Source organism: Calypte anna, chromosome 10 (genome assembly GCF_003957555.1).
Source record: "Calypte anna isolate BGI_N300 chromosome 10, bCalAnn1_v1.p, whole genome shotgun sequence".
Taxonomy (NCBI): Eukaryota; Metazoa; Chordata; class Aves; order Apodiformes; family Trochilidae; genus Calypte; species Calypte anna.
In genome coordinates, this window is record NC_044256.1 from 3575770 (window position 1) to 3596198 (window position 20429).

The window sequence follows — 20429 nt, forward strand, 5'->3', positions numbered from 1 at the left end:
CCAAGCTTAGACTGAACATTAACTTTACATGGGGAAGCTCTCCTACGAGCTCTCCTGTCTTCCAAACAATGATAACCAAGGACTTGCTGTGTCCAAAAATGCAGATGGCCTGACTGCAGTTCAGGACAACAGGCAAGACTGGAGATCCTAAAGCAGAGCAATACCCCAAGGCTGCCTCCTGCCCTCACACACTCTGTTCCAAATAGGAAGATGATGACTGTGGTCTTTACCTGGGCAGCAGGAAGGAAGGCAGGACCTGTCATCATCCAGGACAACCCAACTCAAAAGGATAAGAGTAAAATGAGTAGTAGCAATGAGTTGTGTGTAGACACCTGGGGGACAGCCTGGGAAGACCAGGATACAACATGGGGGAACAGTCGACTTCTAGTGTCCAGACAAATTTATGGAAGAGTAAAGAAAATGCAAATCTACATTCTGGAACAACTTAGCTGTTCAGCACAGCTGCAGTCTCTTCTTCACACCTAGTTTAAGAGAAAGCAACATCCTGAGATGCAGCATGCACCCACGTGCTGACACTGCTGCTTTCACATGCAAGTTGTCTTTGATAGAACACCCTGCCAGCATGGAACCACTGGGTCATGTGAAAGAGAGAGCTGCATGTGGCTAGCCTGCCTCCTTTACCAATGAACCCAAATCCAGCACAGCCAGGCAAAATTTTCATGCTGAACAACATCAAGCATGAGAAGCTCTCAAAGCACCACCCATGCAAGGGTGCAAGTCAGATTCTGCTGGGACCAAAGGCGAAATCCAGCCTGGCTCCTCTGGTTCCCATGTTTCCCCTACAAGGGCAAAATAACCCCCCAGCAAAGCAGCTCCTCCACAAGGTGAAGCCCAGGCTTCTCCAGTAGCTAGCTTCTTCCCAGCAAAACCCCAGCAGCCCAGGAAGGCACATGAAGCCCAGAGCACATGCTGCTAACATGCTCATGAAAAACATACACAGATAAAAGACTCTTCCCCACTATGCAGAGGTCTGAGGAAGAGGAAGAACCAACATCTTCCCAAAGTTGACTGCATTTCACTCAAGAACACAGGCTGTATAATCACCTCTGCAGATGAATTAAGACTTGCAGCACTGGACTTGCACACAAGCCTTGGACTGCCAGGAAGCTGAACATGAGCCATCAGTGTGCCCAGGTGGCCAAGAAGGCCAATGGCATCCTGGCCTGGATCAGGAACAGCATGGCCAGCAGGTCCAGGGAAGGGATTCTGCCCCTGTGCTCAGCCTTGGTGAGGCCACAGCTTGAGTCGTGTGTCCAGCTCTGGGCCCCTCAGTTCAGGAAGGAGATTGAGGTGCTGGAGCAGGTCCAGAGAAGAGCAAGGAGGCTGTGAAGGGATCCAGCACAAGTCCTGTGAGGAAGGGCTGAGGGAGCTGGGGGTGTTGAGGCTGGAGAAGAGGAGGCTCAGGGGAGACCTCATCACTCTCTACAACTCCCTGAAAGGAGGTTGGAGCCAGGGGGGGTCGGGCTCTTCTCACAGGTATCCACCAGTAAGACAAGAGGGCTTGGGCTTAAGCTCTGCCAGGGGAGGTTTAGCTTAGATATTAGGAAGAAATTCTTTCCAGAGAGGGGGATCAGATATTGGAACGGGCTGCCCAGGGAGGGGGTGGATTCTCTGTGTCTGGAGGTTTTTAAAAAGAGACAGGAGGTGTCACTGAGTGCCATGGTCTGGGAACCACAGTAGCAGTGGATTAAGGGTTGGACTTGATGATCTCAGAGGTTCTTTCCAAACCGTCTGATTCTGTGATTCATGAGCAACCAGCCCTACATTGAGGTTTTAACTTGGGTTCTGAAAAAAACAAGCCAAGTTTGCCCCACTGGGAACACACAAGCTGCAGAAGCTGCACCAGGAGCTCGGGCAACCGTCTGCCAACAGCAAGAAATCTGACACCGGAACAGCGCTGCATCCCAAAGCCAGGACAGAGCAATTGAGCCCCTACAAATTCTTGGCCCAGAAGGAACAGCGGCTGCTTTCAGCCCCATTGGGTTACAAGCCAGCTGGAGTCCTCCAAAGAGTCTCTGGAGCTGGGCTTCAAATCCTGGCCCACTCTCCTAGCATGGCTCCTGGCTGGTGTGGATGTGTTCAGCCATCCAGGGACTTTGAGTTCTGTGGGCAGAGCCACCAAGCCTGATGGTGCTTTCCAGAGTTCATGTTTCTAGAACCAAGGGAAGCCCATGAGAATACATTGTCCCACTATTACTGTCTCCTCCAAGCTAGTACCAAAACTCTTTATAGCGTCAATGCAGTGATCACGACTTTAATAGTCTGCACACCAGTGGTGGTTTCATCCCCTGGTCAACCTCACACTTTATTTCTGCCTCCTCCAAAGCCGGTGCTTGCTTCAAATGAACCTGAGCAGCAGCACACTCAGCCTCTGGCTTTGTGTATTACTCAACAAGACATGACAGCCACTGATGTTCTCACCAGAAAAGTCCCACCTACAAAACATAAACACTAAGGCTTGATGTGATATGCAAGCCACCCACCAGGGGGTTAAGAAGAAAGTCCTAGAAGCATGTTTTTCTTACCAACACCTTAAGAACTGTCTGAAATCATCCATGATTCTTATTAACCGAGCACACAGATGACCCAATACAACTAATCCTGGGTCCTCCAGGAGCAGCACAGTACAGTAAAAAGCCAAGATGGGATCCTATGGAAGCCAGGAGAGCACGTTAAGCTTCCTATGGCAGATCCACCTCTGCCCCATACAAAACAGATGGCATCAAAAACATATTTTGTTTCATGGCCATGCAAGGCTGCAGAACACATGCTGCGTATACCTACACGACTCAGCAAGGAAAAAGCGTGGCTCCTTCCCACTGCACAAGTTGTCAGATAAAGTCACAGCATATGGACGTGTGATTTTTTTTTGGAAAGCACTGCCAGAAGCAGCATGACGATGGGGACAGAGTCAAGGCTGCTGCACTCAGCTTAGCTCTGCACTTCCCAGGAGCCAAGAGCCCAACACTCTACTCCAAAGCTTGCACAAACCTACTTTTCAGACAGCTCTTTACGATGCCCTGAAGGTCACCCTTACCACACTCTTGGCATCCTCAAGACCTAACTCTACACCAGCTACCAGGCTCAGTGCCTTGGCTTGTCACAGGATCAGATGTCACCCTGAAGGAGCAAAAGCAATTCACTGCAGGGGCACATCCATCACCAGCTTCCAGACCATTCCCATCAACCAACCCTGTGCAGATCTTGCCTCTCAAGGATTTGGGTACCTCAACCACAATTTCCTGCAACATCCCTGACCACTATTTGATCATCTCACACAGCACATGACAAACTCAAACACTCTGGTGAAGAATTTATAGTCTTATAACCCCCAGCAGGAACCACCACCTTTGGTGGTGCATCTGGGGGCTTCCTCGGCTTGTTCATTGTGCTCACCCAAAAATTGTTTCACACAAGAAAACCCCAAGAGCTGTACTTAGTTTCAAGCAAAGATTATTTTTGGCAGCTTTATCAGAACAATTCTCACTCTGTTAACCATTTATTGGATGAAAGCATTATTAGGAAAACATTCCAGATTTTGGAATATGAATAGAACAAAAAAGCAATAGTACAATGAAGTCTTGGAGACCCCTTTACAAATAAATACTTCAGGGGTTCCTGCTCAGCAGCTCCAGGACCACACTCATAAACCAACTACACAGTCACCTCGTCTGGAACTGGAAAATAAAAGCTGGTTTGTATTACTATTATGCAGGAAACACACAGAAGAACCACTCCTGCAGCTCTCCTTGCCCTAAATGGTCAAGCAGCTTGTACCATTCAACAGATTTTTAATCAACTTTTCCAAAATAACAGTTTTCAGAAGGAGTTATAACTGAGCTAAACCCAAAAATTCTCTTCACCCTCAAGAAACTTGAGCTGTGAAGATGTTATGGGAAAGCCTCCCTCAGCTCTAAGTGAGGATCTGGAGAACTGAGATTAACCTTCCATCACAACAACAGGGCTTGTCCAAGCCAGCAGACAGCCCTCACACAGCTTTGAACCCAGATGTCACCTTTGAACCTTACAGCAGCATTTCTCACTCCCAGCAGCATTTACCATTACCATCAACATCTCAGCACCACAGAATGTCCTGGTTGGAAGGGACCTTCAAAGACCACCTAGTCAAACTACTTGCCATGGGCAGATCCACTTTCCACAAACCCCATAAAACCTGTCCTTAGACACTTCCAGGGATGGGGCAGCCACAGCTTCTCTGGGAAAGCTCTTCCAGTTTTTAACCACCCCCACCATAAAACCTTGTTTCCAATCCTTATTTCCAGTCTAGATCTACCCTTTTCCACTTGAAAATTGTCCTGTCACTACAGAGTTTCATAAAAAGTCTCACTCCATCCTTCTTACAAGCCCCTCCACGCATTGAAAAGCTATAATAAGGCCTCCAAAGCTTCTACAACTGAACAATTCCCACTCTCTCAGCCTCTCTCTGCAGCCAGAGGTATTCCAGCCCTCTGACTATTTCCATGGCCCTCCCCTGGACCTGCTCTATAGGTCAATGCCTTTCTTGCAGTGGGGACAGAGCTGGACACAGTGCTCCAGATGAGGTCCTATGAAAGAAGATAGGAGCATCACCTCTGTCTACCTGCCAGATACCCTTCCTTTGATGCAGCCCAGGATACAGTTGGCTTTCCAGTCCACAAGCACACTTTACCACCTCCAGTCCAATTTATCACCCACCAGTATCCCGAGGTTCATCTCCACAGGACTGCTCTTAAATTCATTCACCACCCCTGCTCTATCTACACTGTCAGTGGGGATTGCCCCAACCCAGGTGCAGGACTTTGCACTTGGCCTTGTTTAACTTCTTGGGGTTCATATGGGCCTGCTCCTCAAGCCTGTCTTCAGGTCAACTTTTTCAAGAAATCCAACTGTATCACCCAATCTGCAAGGCCACCATTACTATAAACTGAGCCATATCTCCTCCTGGGGCACACTGGCCACCTCTAGCAGGTCTAAGATGACTTTCATCAGCTGCTCCCAGAGGACTCTGCCTCATTTCCAGACTCATTTCCTTGCTCCCCTGGCAGCAAGTCTCCAGAACACTGATGGCTTATTTTCTCCCTTCCCTCACCCTGCCCAGAGGGCACAGGAGCCCTAATATGATCCCATCAGATGGGCCAGAAGAAACCCATCACACCCAAGCCACAGCCCTGTCTCTGCCCTTTCCATTCCTCACCAATTTCAGTGTGAAGCATGATTGTCAGAAGATTTCTTGGGTTTCTTCATGTTCTTCTGACAAGCTCTGATTAAAATCCTCCTAGGTGGTTTCCTCTACTTCATTTCCTAGAACTGAGAAGTAAAGTGGACTTGAAAGAGGCACTGAGTACTGGAGCTAATAGCCACCAACAAATCTGGGCCACCCGAGTCACCCACATCAGATCAATAGGATCAATGGGAAATTAAAAATTATTCTCTTCCCATCTTCCAGATGAGACCACCAGCTCCCAGAGGAGACTGGGGTTTTATGGCTTTGCTCACTGGTGGGAGGCTGGAATTGCTCGTTTGATGTGGGCTGCCAAGCTCTCTCTCGCTGGGTGTTGCTTTACTGCCACATTTGAAACAGGTTGACCAGGTTCTCAAAAGATTTTAGGCAATGCACAACAGCAAAGCAATGGGTGAGGAGCAAAGCACAGCACCGTAACACAGGTTTCTACAGCCAGAAATGTCCCATTCACCAAAACCTCAGACAACCCTCCCAACTCAACATACTCCACTTCATAATGGTGGCTTCAAAAGAGGAGCCAACCTCTCATCACGAGCTCTTTGTGCTACAGGCTTGGGATCCACACCAAATTCCCCCCTGCCCAGAAAATCTGGCTGCTTTGGTGGCCTGGAGGATGAAGCTGTTGGTTTCATGCCTAGAAACAACAGGCACCTGCAAGTCTGGTTGCTCACCTTCTTTAAGCCAAAGAATCATCAAGACACCACCAAGATGTGGTGCTTCTCACCCATCCTCCTCTCCTGGCCAACAGAGGCTGGGGAGAACCCCTCCCAGGTGAGAAGGTAGATGCATTTGACCCCAGGGCTGAAGCATGCTGGGAGCGTTGGGTACAGAGGTGGTGTAACAGAAGCCCCAGAATAGCCTCTGTTCACACAAGAAAAATCAGAACTGGATCTGCCACTGACCTCTCCAGCATGTTGCCTGCCTTTGAAGGGCCACACAGAGGAAGGTGTTCCTGCCAGGAGACAAGGTGCTACTGTTGAGTACCCAGCCTGGAAATCCCAGAATTTCCTTTTAATGTCATGGACCTCTTCTCACACCCCTGGGGAAACATGGACACATGGACAGAACACAGGATGGTCTAAGGAGGCTGTGAAGGGATCCAGCACAAGTCCTGTGAGGAAGGGCTGAGGGAGCTGGGGGTGTTGAGGCTGGAGAAGAGGAGGCTCAGGGGAGACCTCATCACTCTCTACAACTCCCTGAAAGGAGGTTGGAGCCAGGGGGGGTCGGGCTCTTCTCACAGGTATCCACCAGTAAGACAAGAGGGCTTGGGCTTAAGCTCTGCCAGGGGAGGTTTAGCTTAGATATTAGGAAGAAATTCTTTCCAGAGAGGGGGATCAGATATTGGAATGGGCTGCCCAGGGAGAGGGTGGATTCTCTGTCTCTGGAGGTTTTTAAGAAGAGACTGAATGTGGCACTGAGTGCCATGGTCTGGGAACCACAGCGGCAATGGATCAAGGGTTGGACTTGATGATCTCAGAGGTCCTTTCCAGCCTGGCTGATTCTGTGAAGGCATCCCATAGATCTGCTCATCTCCCCAACACCCAGGAGGGAGCAGCTTTGCCAGCACATGCCACCTCTTCTTGATGACTTAGTTACCACCTTAAGGAGCTGGCTGGCACCCAGCCATCCTCCCTTTACAGGATCCTTTTCAATCTTCTCCAGCCATCTCCCCTGGCCCCTGAGAGCGCCCAGCACAGCCCCAATTCCTTCCTCTTCTTCCAATCCTCCCTTCCCTGCTCATCTGCCGGAGCTCGGCTCTGCAGCTCATGTCCTTCTCTTTTCCACCAGTTCACTCCCTTTTTGCAAAGAGCCTCTTGCCTACTCCTGTTCAAGGGGACATGGGACCATCAGTAAAGGCACCGAAACAGGGAACCCTGCTGTGTGTTTCGGTGGGAACAGTGGGTGAAGAATCCACACTGAGAGGGCAGCAGGGACTGGAAATACTGGCTTGGAGCTGGTAAAGGCAGGTTAGCCCCAGCTCTCAGCATGGCACCACAAAGACCCTAGTGGCCCCTTTGCCTACCATGCTGGTGATGCAGCATCCTGGCACCGACACCAGCTTTCCTAGTACTGATTATTTTTAGTAAAAAGCCCCTTTAGGACAACACACCCCATGCCTCCACTCGCCAATGTCCACTGAAGAGTCAGTGGGCAGATGCAGCTCTCCCTTCCCCAGCCCAACCAGCAACAGGCTGGAAGCCAGGACTGAGTCACAGCTCTAGGGTCCTTTTTTGTGGGCTGAGACCAAGGACAGCAGCCTCCAGCCACATGGCTCATGCCAGAAGAAGCCACATCCATCTGTTAAACAGCTGAGCAGGGCCGCTCCCAGCACTACCTGCATCCCAACAGCTGGAGGAGGCTGGGAATAGCCTTCATTTGCATGGCACCTGGGGAAAAAAGTCACAACATCTCATTTCCATAGCTAATTGGGGGAGCAAGCTTGCCAGAATGAAATTACTTTCTGGCTTGGGGGGGGGGAAAAAAAATTACACCACCACAGCCACAGGATTTGTAGCTGTAATGGTGCCTTCTCCAACTAGAGAACCTCAGGTCCTCTCCCCCTCTCCCTAACTATGTCTATGCTCATGCCAAACAGAGGAGTATCCAACCCCTCCAGAGGATGGGAGAAATGAAGGCATGAAGGCTCCAGTGTTTCCAGGAAGCTCTTGGCTCTTCTGGCTCCCTCAGCATCAGACAAAAAGTGCTTCTGAGTTGTATCACATCCAATCCCCTCCACAGGGCACAAAACAGGGTGACCTAGAGGCTGTGGATGTGTCTACCTAGACTTTAGTGAAGCCACTGACACCACCTCCCAAAGCATTCTCCTAGAGAAGCTGGTGGCTCATGGCACACACAGCTGTACTCTTCACCAGATTAAAAACAGGCTGTATGGCCAGGCAGAGAGCTGTTGTCAGTGGAGTGAAATCCAGTTGGTGGCCAGTCACCAGTGGTGTCCCCTAGAGCTCAGTTTTGGGGCCAGTCTTGTTCAATACCTTTATCAATTATTTAGATTAGGGGATTGAGTGCTTACTCAGCAAATTTGCAGCTGACACCAAGTTCAGCAGGAGTATTGATCTGCTTTAGGGCAGAAAGACTCTGTAAAGGGATTGGGACAGGCTGGATCTGTAGGCTAAAGCCAATATTATGAGATTTAACGAGGCCAAGTGCCAGGTACTGCACTTTGGTCACAAAAACCCTATGCAACACTATAGGCTTGGAGAAGAATGGCTGAAAAGCAGCTAGGCAGAAAAGGATCTGTGGGTGCTGGTCAACACCCAGCTGAATATGAGCCAGCAGTGTGCCCAGGCGGCCAAGAAGGACAGCAACGTTCTGGCTTGTATCAGGAAGACTGTGACCAGCAGAAGTGATCATGCCCCTGTGCTCTGCACTGGTGAGGTTGCACCTCGAGTACTGTGTTAAGAAAGATACTGAGCTGCTGGAGTGAGTTCAGAGAAGGGCAACCAAGCTGGTGAAGGGTCTGGAGAACAAGTTCTGAAAGAAGAGGCTGAAGGAATTTGGATTGTTGAGTCTGGAGAAGAGAGGGCTGAGGGGAGACCTTCTCGCTCCCTTGGGACTAAAGGAAATGGTCTGAAGTTGCACCAGGGGAGGTTTAGATCAGATATGAGGAAGAATATTTTTACAGAAAGAGTGGTCAGGCACTGCAATGGGGTGTCTGGGGAGATGGTAGTCACCAGCCCTGTACGTATTCAAAAACCATGTAGATGACGTGTGAGGTGAGGGCTTTTTTTTTGGTGGGGAGGTTGCTGGTTGGGCACAATGATCTTAGAGATATTTTGAAACCATGACAATTCTTTGACCTCCATGCCATGACCAGAACTAAAGCATAGGCCTGGGAAGTAGGCTGGCTCCATTATTCCTCATGGCACGCTTCAAAAGACCCCAGTGACTGATGGCCAGGCAACGTCTTAAAATAAATCTAGACACTTGGCAAGTTCTAAAGCAATTTCAGTATCAAGCAGAGAGGAAATGTCAGCAGGTACAAGCACACCCCATGACCATACCATGTAAAAGCTTTGTGGCCAACTTCTTCCCGCAAAGGGATTTATCCTGTCTAGAGCATGCCAGGATGGAGCTGCCATCCCTCAGCCAGCTGTGGGCAAGGTCAGGGGTGTGAGAGGAGGAGAGATGGACAGGATGGTCATAATCTGTTCATCCCTTGGTTGAGCAGTGCTGGGCTGCCACCCCAACCCCCATGTGAGAGGCTGGAGACTGGGCAGAGTCTCCAGCTGCTTGCACCACAGCACAGCCCCAGCAAAGGCCCATATCCAGCTCCTGTCCAGCTCCTGTCCTATCCTATCCCTGCTGCTGGTGATCCCATCCACCTCAGCCAGCCCGCAACCTGAGTTCACCCTAGAAAACCCCAAGAGCATTTATTTACATCAGATCAGTTCCCTGATCTGGTCCGTGGGCAGGAATGAGTAATAGGGACAGGAATATCTTGAGCAGATGTTGTCACCCAGTACAACATATCATCAGGTTGCTGGTAGCTTTAAATCATTTCAGAGCCTGTCGACTTCTTCCCAGCCGTGGGCTGTCTCCCCAGCTCTCTGACTCCAGCCAGCGACTCAGTATCTATGAGACCCAAGATGGATTCCCCCTTGCAGCCCAGTGAAGTCTCCAGCTCCAGGCATTGATCATCACAAGGTGGGAACATCTTAAAAATCATGCAGTTTCCCCTGTTTCAGCCCAGGAAATTCACTGCAATCACCAGCTGCCTTTTCTCCTGCACTGCAGTGCTGCCTGCCATGAGCTCTGAACGTTCTGGTGTCCTCTTGCCTCAAGACCACCTGCACACAAGGACTCACAGGCGAGATGGATTTCACAGCTACAGCCCAAAGGCATCCTCAAGAGCAATGGCAAAGAAGCATAGTGCCATGTTTCCACAGCAAACATCAGGAAAGCAATGGCACAGGTTTCCACAGCAAACATCAGGAAAGCAATGGCACAGATGTCATGCTTGCAGGAAACTGGGAAAAAGTGGCAAATTCCCCTCAAGCTACCTCTAAAAGCAGAGAAAAGGAAAAGCTGGCAGCACTTTGCTCCACAGCCCTTTCCAGTGGTCTCCCTGTCTTCTGGGAGTAGCAGCTTTGCTCATTAGCAGGTTATTCCTGGCACACTCCCCTTGCATCAGCTCCTCGGCAGGGCTGCAGGAGCAGCTTGCCAGGTTTTGAAGCCTTTGAGGTTGCGTGAATCTTCCTTTAAAGCAATCTCACTCAGACAGATAAATGGTGCTGGGTAACTGGGGTCATTAGGCTAATAAGCAGCCACTGCCAGCCTGGAAGCAAAGCAACAAACACAAGAGAGTCTATGCAAGCTTGTTGGCCTCAAAATCTGACCCATATCAAGCAGTTACTGTCTCCATTGGAGGAGAAATCAGGCCCATGAGTCAGCAGGATCAATCACCCAACCAGCCTTTTCATCAAAATCTTTTACCAAGGCAACAGGAGAGCAGATCTGCAGCTCATTTGCACCAAGGATGTGCACAAACCTTATTGGAAAGAGCCACCCCTATCTTTAAAGAGCCTCCTCTTTACCACACTGTCATTCCACTCTCGAGCTTTGGGAACAGGGAAATGTCTCCTCCACTCTCCCAGTACAGTTCTGTTTCCCACCACCACATCCACAGGAGCCACAGGTGCTGCTTTCTGCTCCAGCGGAGACAGGGCTGCTTATCAGCACAGTGACCTATAAATCAGGATACAGCAACACCGATGGGTCAGCCATCAAAACTAATCCATCCCTTAACTAGTCCTTCCTAACCCTGCCAGTTGGGAAAGATGCAATTTTTCCTTTAGAAAGCCTTCAGAGGTAGGATCAGCTGAAATTCCCAGCCTGCTACATCTAGCAGTTATAATAATAAAAAATAAATAAATAAAAAGAAAGAAAAAAGCCCACATATAAATAACCTCTCAGCAGGAGCCAAAACTCAAAGACTAACCCCATGGTTTTAAGTGAACAAGGCCAATTTTCTCCTTTGTAGCTCTCGACACATGTTGGCTGTGTGCCTCCCTCTTGCCTTGTTCCTACAGCAGAAGGCTCCAGGCAGCAGGTCTGGGGACGATAAGGAAATGAGCGGTGTAATTCCCAAGGCCTCCCCACACAGCCTTGTCAGCAGCTCTGAAGGCAGCCGATTCCAGAATGGCTCGAGACAGGAAAGCCCAGAGCAAGGAGCAGGCAAGAGCCAGCAGCTGCCTCCACCTCCCCTGCCACCTCCCTGAGCTGCCCTGCGGGGCAAGGGGTGGGAACCGGCACTGGGATGCTCGGGGGTTTTGATACAATGAGGTCACTGCTCCAAGCCCTGAGCTTCCCCGCATGCCCTAAAACTCCCAGGGGAAAACAAAGCACAGGGTGAATGCCAGCTCTGATGATGGAGAAGCCTTGGAAGAGGTGTAAAGAAAAAATAGTTTTTACCAAAACACCTCTATGGGGAGTTTCACCACGCAAACTCTGGCCCCAAGAGAAGGAAACACACACACCAGGTGTTACCCATCATATAAGAATCCAAATCATACACACATCTTCGAAGCACAAGGGTGGGATGCCCCATACAGGCCCTACCCCACGTCAAGTATTCCCAAACCGGTCTTGAACACAGGGGACCACGCTTCATCCTCACCCCAGAACCCCAGAATTGTTCTGGTTGGAAAAGAGCTTCAAGATCACCAAGCCCAACCATAACCTAACTCTCCTGAGTGCTTAAACCATGTCCCTCAGTACCACATACATAGGCCTTTTTAAAACCTCCAGAGATGGTGATTCAGCTACCTCCCTGGGAAGCCTGTGTCAGTGTTTTAATCACCCTTTTGGTGAAGAAGTTTCTTCCAATACCTAACCAGTACCTGGCGCAACTTGAGACCATTTTCTTGATGGGCATCTTGGGTGAGAGCAGAAACCTTGTGCCAAAAGACTTGCTGCCTGAGGTGGGAAACACTGTTCTGGTGTGTTGTGGGATTTTTTGCAGGCACAGAAGGCTCTCAATACACAGAGGGCTTGAGCCCTTAGCACGGTGGCTGCCTGCTCCCATGCTGTTCCTCAGGGAGCTCAGTGATCAAACCACATTTGAACTGTATTGTACAGCAGCACGAGACAATGAGCCACCAGTGGAGAGTGATTTCAAGTCCTAAGAAGATGCACAGAGTTGAGCTGGAAGCTCTGAGCAACATGGATCAGCTGTGCTGCTCTCTCCAGGCTCTACGCAAAGCACCGCTCACTCGCCCTATGAGATACAAAGCTGGAAACAAATGCAATATCCAACATACAGAAACATCTCCCATTGGGCTTGGACCCAGCAGAGACACTGCCTTCTGGACCTATCTCTTATCTCCTCTTCAAGCTGCAAGTCACCTGAGCACCTCTTCAGCCTAACCCTAGTTGCTCTATCCACCACCAAGCCTCATCCCTATCACCAAAAATGATTAAAAATTACAACCATGTTTTGAATACAAGTAAGGAACTAATGGGTTGAGAACACTCAGCACCTGGAGGGTCATTCCATGTCCCAGTCAGGCTAGGGTGATCACAACAGTGCTCAAGTCACCATGCAGGCATACCTGTATGGGTTTAGGGGAAGAAGGTCTGCCCAGATGACACCAAATCATAGAATCATAAAATGGGTTGGGTTGGAAGGGAGCTTAAAGATCACCTAGATTCCAAACCCATGCCATGGGCTGCTAAGCCAGGTTGCTCCGAGCACCCCACTTCACCATCATCTGAACCCTCAGCCACTGCCTGAGCACCACCTCCACGCCACACTACACTCCCACAGAACCACTGTATTTTCACACCAGCTTTGGGGGCCTCCCACTGGGGTGTCCCCACCCTACAACTCCCTTTGCCATCGGGCACCTGCAGCAGGGAATCTTGGCTCACACAGCACGCACACGGCATAACCACACTGTGCTAAGGGATGTGTGCGGAGTGGAAATTCTGGTCAAAAAAATGCACCAGTGGCTTCCACTCCTTTTGCTACAGAGAAACACGACTGAATCCACCCTCCTCACTGCCCAAAACCGCAGCACATGTGACCCGGAGAGGCTTTTCAGAAGAGCTGAGTCTCCTGCGGCTTCTGTTTGCCTTTCCCTTGTTTGCAGCAGCGTCGCATCTGGACGCTCGTCAGAAGAAAAAAAAAAAAAACAACCCCAAAAAAAAACCAAAAAACCAAAAAAACACAAAAAACCACAAAAAACAACAACAACAAAAAACCCCAACAAAAACCCAAAAACACCAACACCCCCCCAAAAAAAACAACAAGAACAAAAAAAAAAAAAAAAAAAAACCCCAAAAAACGCCCTCCTCCTGCTGAACAACCTCTCAATCAAAACAAAGCCCGAGCAGCAGCCAAGAGCTGGGAGGCTCTTTTGTTTAATGCTCAACATCCCCTGGCCAGGCCGGCCCGCCCAGCACAATGGCAGCCAGCCGGGGGGCAAGAGGGGGCAAGTCACCACTCGCCAGCGCGGCCACCGAGGCAAGCTCCGCCTCCCCCAGGCAGCCAGCGGGGCAGGAGGTGATACCTACACCTTCCCGAGCCCAGCCGGCACCGCTGCTCCATGCACGTCCATTTTGCTCAGCACGGCTGCTGCTGGGTGCAACCGATCCCTCCCGAACCAAACCCGAACCCAGCTCAGCTCCAGCCATCCCTAATGACCCGTGGCCGACACCCAAGTGCTGGCCCACACAGCCCAGGTATGGGTGCCTCAGCACAGGCTCACTTCCCTCATTGCTACAAGTAGAAATAAACTCCCCCCACCCACCCTTTGGGGGCTCCAGCAGCAGGGACTGGTGCAAGAAGCTGCCCAAGCACTGAACCACAGCCCAACTTGGTGCTGGTCCCACCCCCCAGAGCCCAGGTCTCAGAGGGTTTATTTCCAACAGGTTGCATCAGGAGAGGGACTTTTTACAAGTGCATAGAGTGGTAGGACAAAGGAATATAGCTTCAAGCTGAAAAGAGGGAGATTCAGGTTAGACATTAGGAAGAAATTCTTTGGTGAGAGGGTGCTGAGTCCCTGTCCCAGGCTGCTCAGAGAAGCTGTGGCTGCCCCACTCCTGGAAGTGTTAAAGGCCAGGTTGGATGGGGCTTGGAGCAACCTGGGCTGGTGGGAGGCACTGGAACCAGACAAGCTTTGCAGTCCTTTCCAACAGAAACCAGCCTGTGATGCTAGGACAGGCCCTGGTGCAGCTATCACTTGTGTCCCAGCAGCATCAGCTCTCAGGAGGGTATATATCAAGCCAGGGCATACAGCAACAGGAAGCTGGATACAGCCAAGACCTGCACCTGGAAAAAGGGCACTTGGGATTTTTGGTTCCTGAGGCTTCACCCCAGGAAGTAGCAACCAGAGAAGCCACCAACAAAACATGTCCCACATGTTTTGCCTGTGGGCAACTCCATAAACTCCATGCTGTGATTGTAGAATCATAGAATTGCTCAGGCTGGAAAAGACCTTAAAGATCATTGAGTCCAGCCTTGTTCTAACCCTATTACCCTATTCCCGATGACCCACCACTAAACCATGTCCCCAGGCACCACATCCAGGCAATTTTTAAACACATTCAGGGATGGAGACTCAACCACCTCCCTGGGGAGCCTGTTCCAGTGCTTAACAACCTTTTCTGTAAGGAGGTTTCTCCTGATGTTCAACCTAAATCTTCCCTGACACAACTTGAAGTCATTTCCCCTTGTCCTATTATCTGTCACCAGTGAAAAGAGACCAACCCCACTCTCAGTACAACCTCCTTTACAGTATTCGTACAGAGTGATAATGTCTCCATTTCTCCAGACTATGCAGCCCCAACACCCTCCGTCCCTCCTCGTAAGGGAGGATGTGGTGTCAGACACAGGAGCAAGGGGACACCTCACTTGTGGACACTGTACCAGCCAAGCACTTGCAGACATGAAAAAGTATCTGAAAGAAGCTAAGCAAAGCTCTTTCCTACACTCAGCAAGGAGCAGAGGGTTACAAAACCCTAGCGTGAGATACCTGAACAGCACAAAAGCAGGAGAGGCAAACAGTGAGCTGGCTGTGGCACTGAAGCATCCCGTCAAGGGAGAAATACTGGCTATGAAGTGCTCTTTAATCCAGCCAAGAAGATCCAACAAAACCTCCTGGGTGGAGCCTGGCTGCTCAGCCTGCATGTACGTATGGGGAGGTCACCTACCAAAGGCTGAAGCAAGCGGAGGGAGAGATTGCCTCTCTTTCTTCACCCTGAGATGGAAACCAGCCTCTCAGCCTGAAAGCGGAAGTGGGAGCAGCACAGGATTAAGCAGAGGACAAGCTGCTGGAGACCTAAGGTTGGGCTGAGTCACGTTGTGGCTGTTCCTGTTTCAGTCTGAGCAAGTTTCTCACTTCCCAGGCAGGGTTTGTCCCCAGGCCTGCTGGAACCTGTCGCTTTTGTCCCTCCAATGCACTCACGGAGGAGCTGCCCTCCCCCAGCCAGCACATACCTCCACTCTCAGCTTGTCCTTTGGACTCCACATGCTGGTTTTGGGGCAACTCTACAGCTTTCAGGAAAAAGGAAGGGCTCAACACTGCCTACCTTCATCTCATCCCCTCCATCCTCCACCCTGTCCCAGCTATCAGCCCATCCGCAGGCTCTTCCTTGAGAAACAAAACTGCTTTCCCACCCCTCGCAACAGACACCTTTCTTCTCCTCACCCACGCCTTTCCCGACTCAAAGGAAGCCATCCAGCTGCCCCAGGAGGCTGATGAAACACAGACAATGCTTCCTCCTGACTGCAAACACAACACATTTGCCTGCAGATCCAGACCTTAAACCACTTCTTAAAATAGGGCTGAGCCACCATCGATGTGGTTGTACCTAAAGCTGGTAAATGTACAATGGCAGAACAGCCCTCACATGGTATCTGTACAGAGACAAAAGAATGGTGTGGGTTGGAAAGGACCTTCCAACTAGGGATCTAGTCCAACTCCCTGTCATGACCGGGGACAACTTCCACTAGATCAGGCTGCTCAATACCCTATGCAACCTGGCATGCAACACTTCAGCAACAGGGTATCCACACCTCCAAACAACCTGTTCCAGTGTCTCATCATCCTCATCATAAAACCTTTCTTCCTTAGAGCACATCTAAACCTGCCCTCTTGCAGTTTCAAGCCCTTTATCCAGCCACTGCAGGCCCTGGTAAAGAGTCTTTCACCACCTCTCTCAAAAGCCTCCTTCCTATATTGAAAAGCTGTGATAAGTTCTCCCCCAGAGCCTTCTGTTCTCTGGGATGAACCACCTCAACTCTCAGCCTGTCTTCATAGCAGAGGCTGCTCCCAGACCCTTCATTTCCCAAGCCTGTACTGATGATACCAGGGACTGCCTCGACCTAGGTGCAGAACTACGCACTTGGCCTCATTCAACTTCAAGAAGTTCACGTGGACCCACTCCTCAAGCCTGCCACAGTCTATGAAGTTTGGTCTCCACCTTCATAATCCTCACCTCACTTTGGCATTTCGACCTGCAAAGGCTTTCTGCAGCTGCAGTCAAAGAAACAAGAGTAGAAAAACAGGAAAAGTGGTGCAGGGTATGAACAAAGCTCCAGCCAGCCCCTGTGCTGGCTAAGGCAGCAGCCAGCAACAGATGACTATGAAGGAACATAATAGCCTAGTACATTAAGATACTTCCCAAAGCTACAAAGGCCTTCTAAAGGCCCTCTTCGAGCCTTTCCCAAGCCAAAGATGCTGCCCTGTACAACCCTCTGACAGGTTCCTTCTCCACAAATCTACGCAGGTGCCCCACAACATTGGCAAACTTTGACTATCCACAGCTTTTTGAAGCAGCATTCAAGTCCATCATGCAAAAGGGCATCTGCTCCTCTGCCCAATTTCATTCATTCTGGTTCTGCTGCCAGAAAGGACAGGAAAACCACACATTCACATCCACAAGTTTACAGCCTTCAGCTGCCTGTCCCAGGCTGGTTCCTGAGCAGACGTAGCACCTGACCTACTTAGTAGCTCCTTTCCCAGAGCCACTCCATGACTGACCATCCCCACCAGCCTTCCCTCTGTGTTTTCATGCTCTGCTCCGTGTCTTTTTGTGGATGGCAAAAAAAATATCTACCCAACATCCTGCTGGGCTCAGCAACTCTCCTAAATTCAGTGAGAGCTCTCCACCCATCCCCTCCCAGCACCCAGCATTAAAGCAGAAATACTCTCAGAAAGTTGCCAGCCACAAGCAGAGTGACACACCCCCATTGCCCCCAGCCACTGTCCCCACACACTGATAGCAGAGACACTCCAAACACACTCGTGATGCTCAATCCATGCACAGCCAATGCACAGACAGAGACAGGTGATATTGTGTGAGCAGCTACTGCAGTGGAGCTTCTGCTCCCAGCACCAACAACTCCACGAACTCAAAGCTTTCCCCCATTGGCCCACAGAAATCACATCTGCTGCCATTATTAAGAAACAAGCTCCCATGGCTGTATTCAGAAACCTGGAGCCAAGCACTGCTTGGATGGACAGACAGCAGTCACCCCAGCAGGACTTTTTGTACACCTGGTGACCACAACAGCTTTACCAGCTCAGCATTGGTGCTGCATGTCAGCAAAGAAGCAACACGTAAAACATCACCCACAGCAGAAGTCTGACAGCCTGAGGCTGATTGTCACCACAAGTGGGCTAAAACCCACGTACCAACAGCATACCAAGGAACAAGACAGTAGCTCCTGTCAACCCTGCACCTTGTGCCTGCCCATGCGGATCCCACATTTACCAACACTTCAAGGTCTCCTTCTCTGCAAATGATGCAACCAAAGAAATAAATTACTCTGGGGAGCTGCAGGAGCTTTGACACACAAGCCTGTGAAGCCACAGGGAAGCGAGCACAGAGGCCAACATACATTGCCCTGTGCTGCTGGGAGCTGGAGTGGGCATGGACCAGGACATCACCTTCAGCACCAGCCCAGGCTCCTTCTGCAGAGCCATAGGAGCTGGAGAGGCTTGTAATCACTTTGCACAGTCAGTGTCAAAGACAACAAAACTCCAAGAGTACAGCAGGATGGTACTCTGACACACAGTGACTGCGGGTGATTTGCTGGTGCACAGTTCCCAGAAGCCAGGCACAGCTGGACCAGTACCCTCCCATTGACACCTCCACACGCCAGCACAACCACCTGCATACCAGCACCAGGAGGCACCAGCCATGCACCAGAACTGTCCCCCTACCACACAAGACACCCGTCCAGCCATAGGCTCCCAAACACTTGTCAACCCCAGCAGAACAATCCAGCGCAGGCGCGACCACCACAGCTGAGTGGCACCACTGCTTCCTGCCACACCCCTGCCCCTTTCTTACCTTCTCCGACTTCACCTTCTTCAGCTGCCGGCACTCACTTTCCCCATCCTCCATCTCCGACTTAACTCCCAAGGGATTGAGTGCAGCTCCTGTGTCAATAGCTATACTCCCAAGCTGCTCGGTAGCAGCAGGCTCTGTCGCCTGGCCCCCATCATACTGTCCCACCCTCACTGCCAGGGCCAGAGGCTGCAGCACGCTGGGCTCCTTCTCTGCCACAGCCCCTGCACCCTCACTTCTTTCCTTCTTGCTTTTGGATGAGCCTCCCTCCTTCTCCTTCTTGGAGCCAGCCACGCTGCGAGACGCCTTGGCCGACTTCTCCGAGCCCTTGGGGGTGACGGTGGGCACCAAGCCACCCGAATTCGTGCCATCCCCAGAGCGTCCTTGAGCCTCCTTCTTGCCACCAGCTCCCTCACTGGGAGTGAACAAGGAGGTCCCCGGGGTTGGCTTGCCACTGTCCTTGCTACTCTTGCTCCTTTTCGACTTGGATTTGCCTTCCTTGCCCTGCGGGCCCGGCACCGGGCTCACAAACTTGATGTTATCCGGTAAGGTTGCCACCGCATTGGGTGCCGGAAGCCCGACCTCTTTGGAGCCCGACATTTCCAATTTCTGCTGATCCTTCTCCAAATCAGCGTCCAGGTCAATGATGAGATTCCCTACACCAATGTCCCATTCATCACCGCTGTCGTACGTCTCAACCGGGTTCGCATCAATTCCTTTCCCTCCGGAAGCTCCGCTGCTCAAGGACATCTTAGAGTTAACGGCCCCTCACAGTTCAAGGCTCTTCCCTGCCTCCACGCCCTGGGGGTCACCTACGTTCTCAGGGGGCTTCCAGTGGTTTGGGTGTGCCCAGGTGACGGCATTGCTGCTGAAAAGGAGAGCAAATAGAACAGGGTTACACAAGAAGAGCCCTGAGCAGGAAGATCTGCAGGCAGGAGAGGTCCTGGGTAAGGTGAAATGCCCCAACCTCCCAAATCCCCCATTGGACAGCACAGGGCAGCATCCTCCTGCCACCACCACCCCCAGGCCAGGGGCTGCTCCTCAGCCGTCCCTGCAGCAGCAGCAGTCATCTGGCACCAGTCCCTCAATCAATACCAGCTCTGGCAGGTCACAGCTCTCAGCTCCAACAAGACATTACTCACACGTTTCCCTGCTCGCCATTTCCCTCTGAATTATCGAGCGCTGCCCCTGGGAGGGAGGATTGATTCCTCTCCTGCCGATGCCACCTGGGGGGAGGGCTCCTCTCTGCAAGGGAAGAGAGCCACTCGCCAGCGAAGTCAAGTGCCTTAGTGAGGAATAAATTCCAACCTTCAGAGTGTCTGTGACACTCGGGAGACACTGGAGCAGCTGGCAAAGGCCAAAGCAGGAAGCACCGAATTTCCATCCCACATACAGCTTTTAGACATCAAACCACCACCACCTCCAGCACAAGCCCTGTAACACACTCTGAAGGTTGGGAATCCAAGGCAGAGATGAGTAGCTGGTAGCTGGTCTTAACTGGGAAAAGAGGGAGCAGCCATACCTGCCCATGCTGTGGCCAACCCCAGCTAACCCAAAATTTCTCCTTCTGGCTTCCCAGCCCCTTGCCCTCCCTGCTCTCAGATGCTTTGTACAGTGGCCCATCCCCAGAGGCAGCATCGGGAGGGGGGGAGGTGGGTAGGAAAACAAAAAAGACACCCACGCACCACCAGAAGAAGTGCCAGAGTTGCTAGCTGAGATTAGCTCCTGGCAATTACACTGCCGAGACATAATTAACACATGAAACAGCTTCTTCCCAGCAGCCACCCAGCCAGCTACCCAGTCCCAGCCACTGGCTCTCCAGATCTCTTAAGAAATCCTTGACCACCCA

The 20429-nt window shown here is 51.0% G+C and overlaps 1 protein-coding gene across 1 annotated transcript in view; it reads right to left on the reverse strand.

Moving 5' to 3' along the window:
- Nucleotides 1-20429, reverse strand: part of ZNF609 (zinc finger protein 609) — a 69341-nt gene that overhangs the window by 36164 nt on the left and 12748 nt on the right. Inside the window, 1 exon segment of the mRNA XM_030456720.1 lies at nucleotides 18584-19448. Coding sequence (XP_030312580.1) covers nucleotides 18584-19330 — 747 coding nt within the window. The 5' untranslated portion in view covers nucleotides 19331-19448.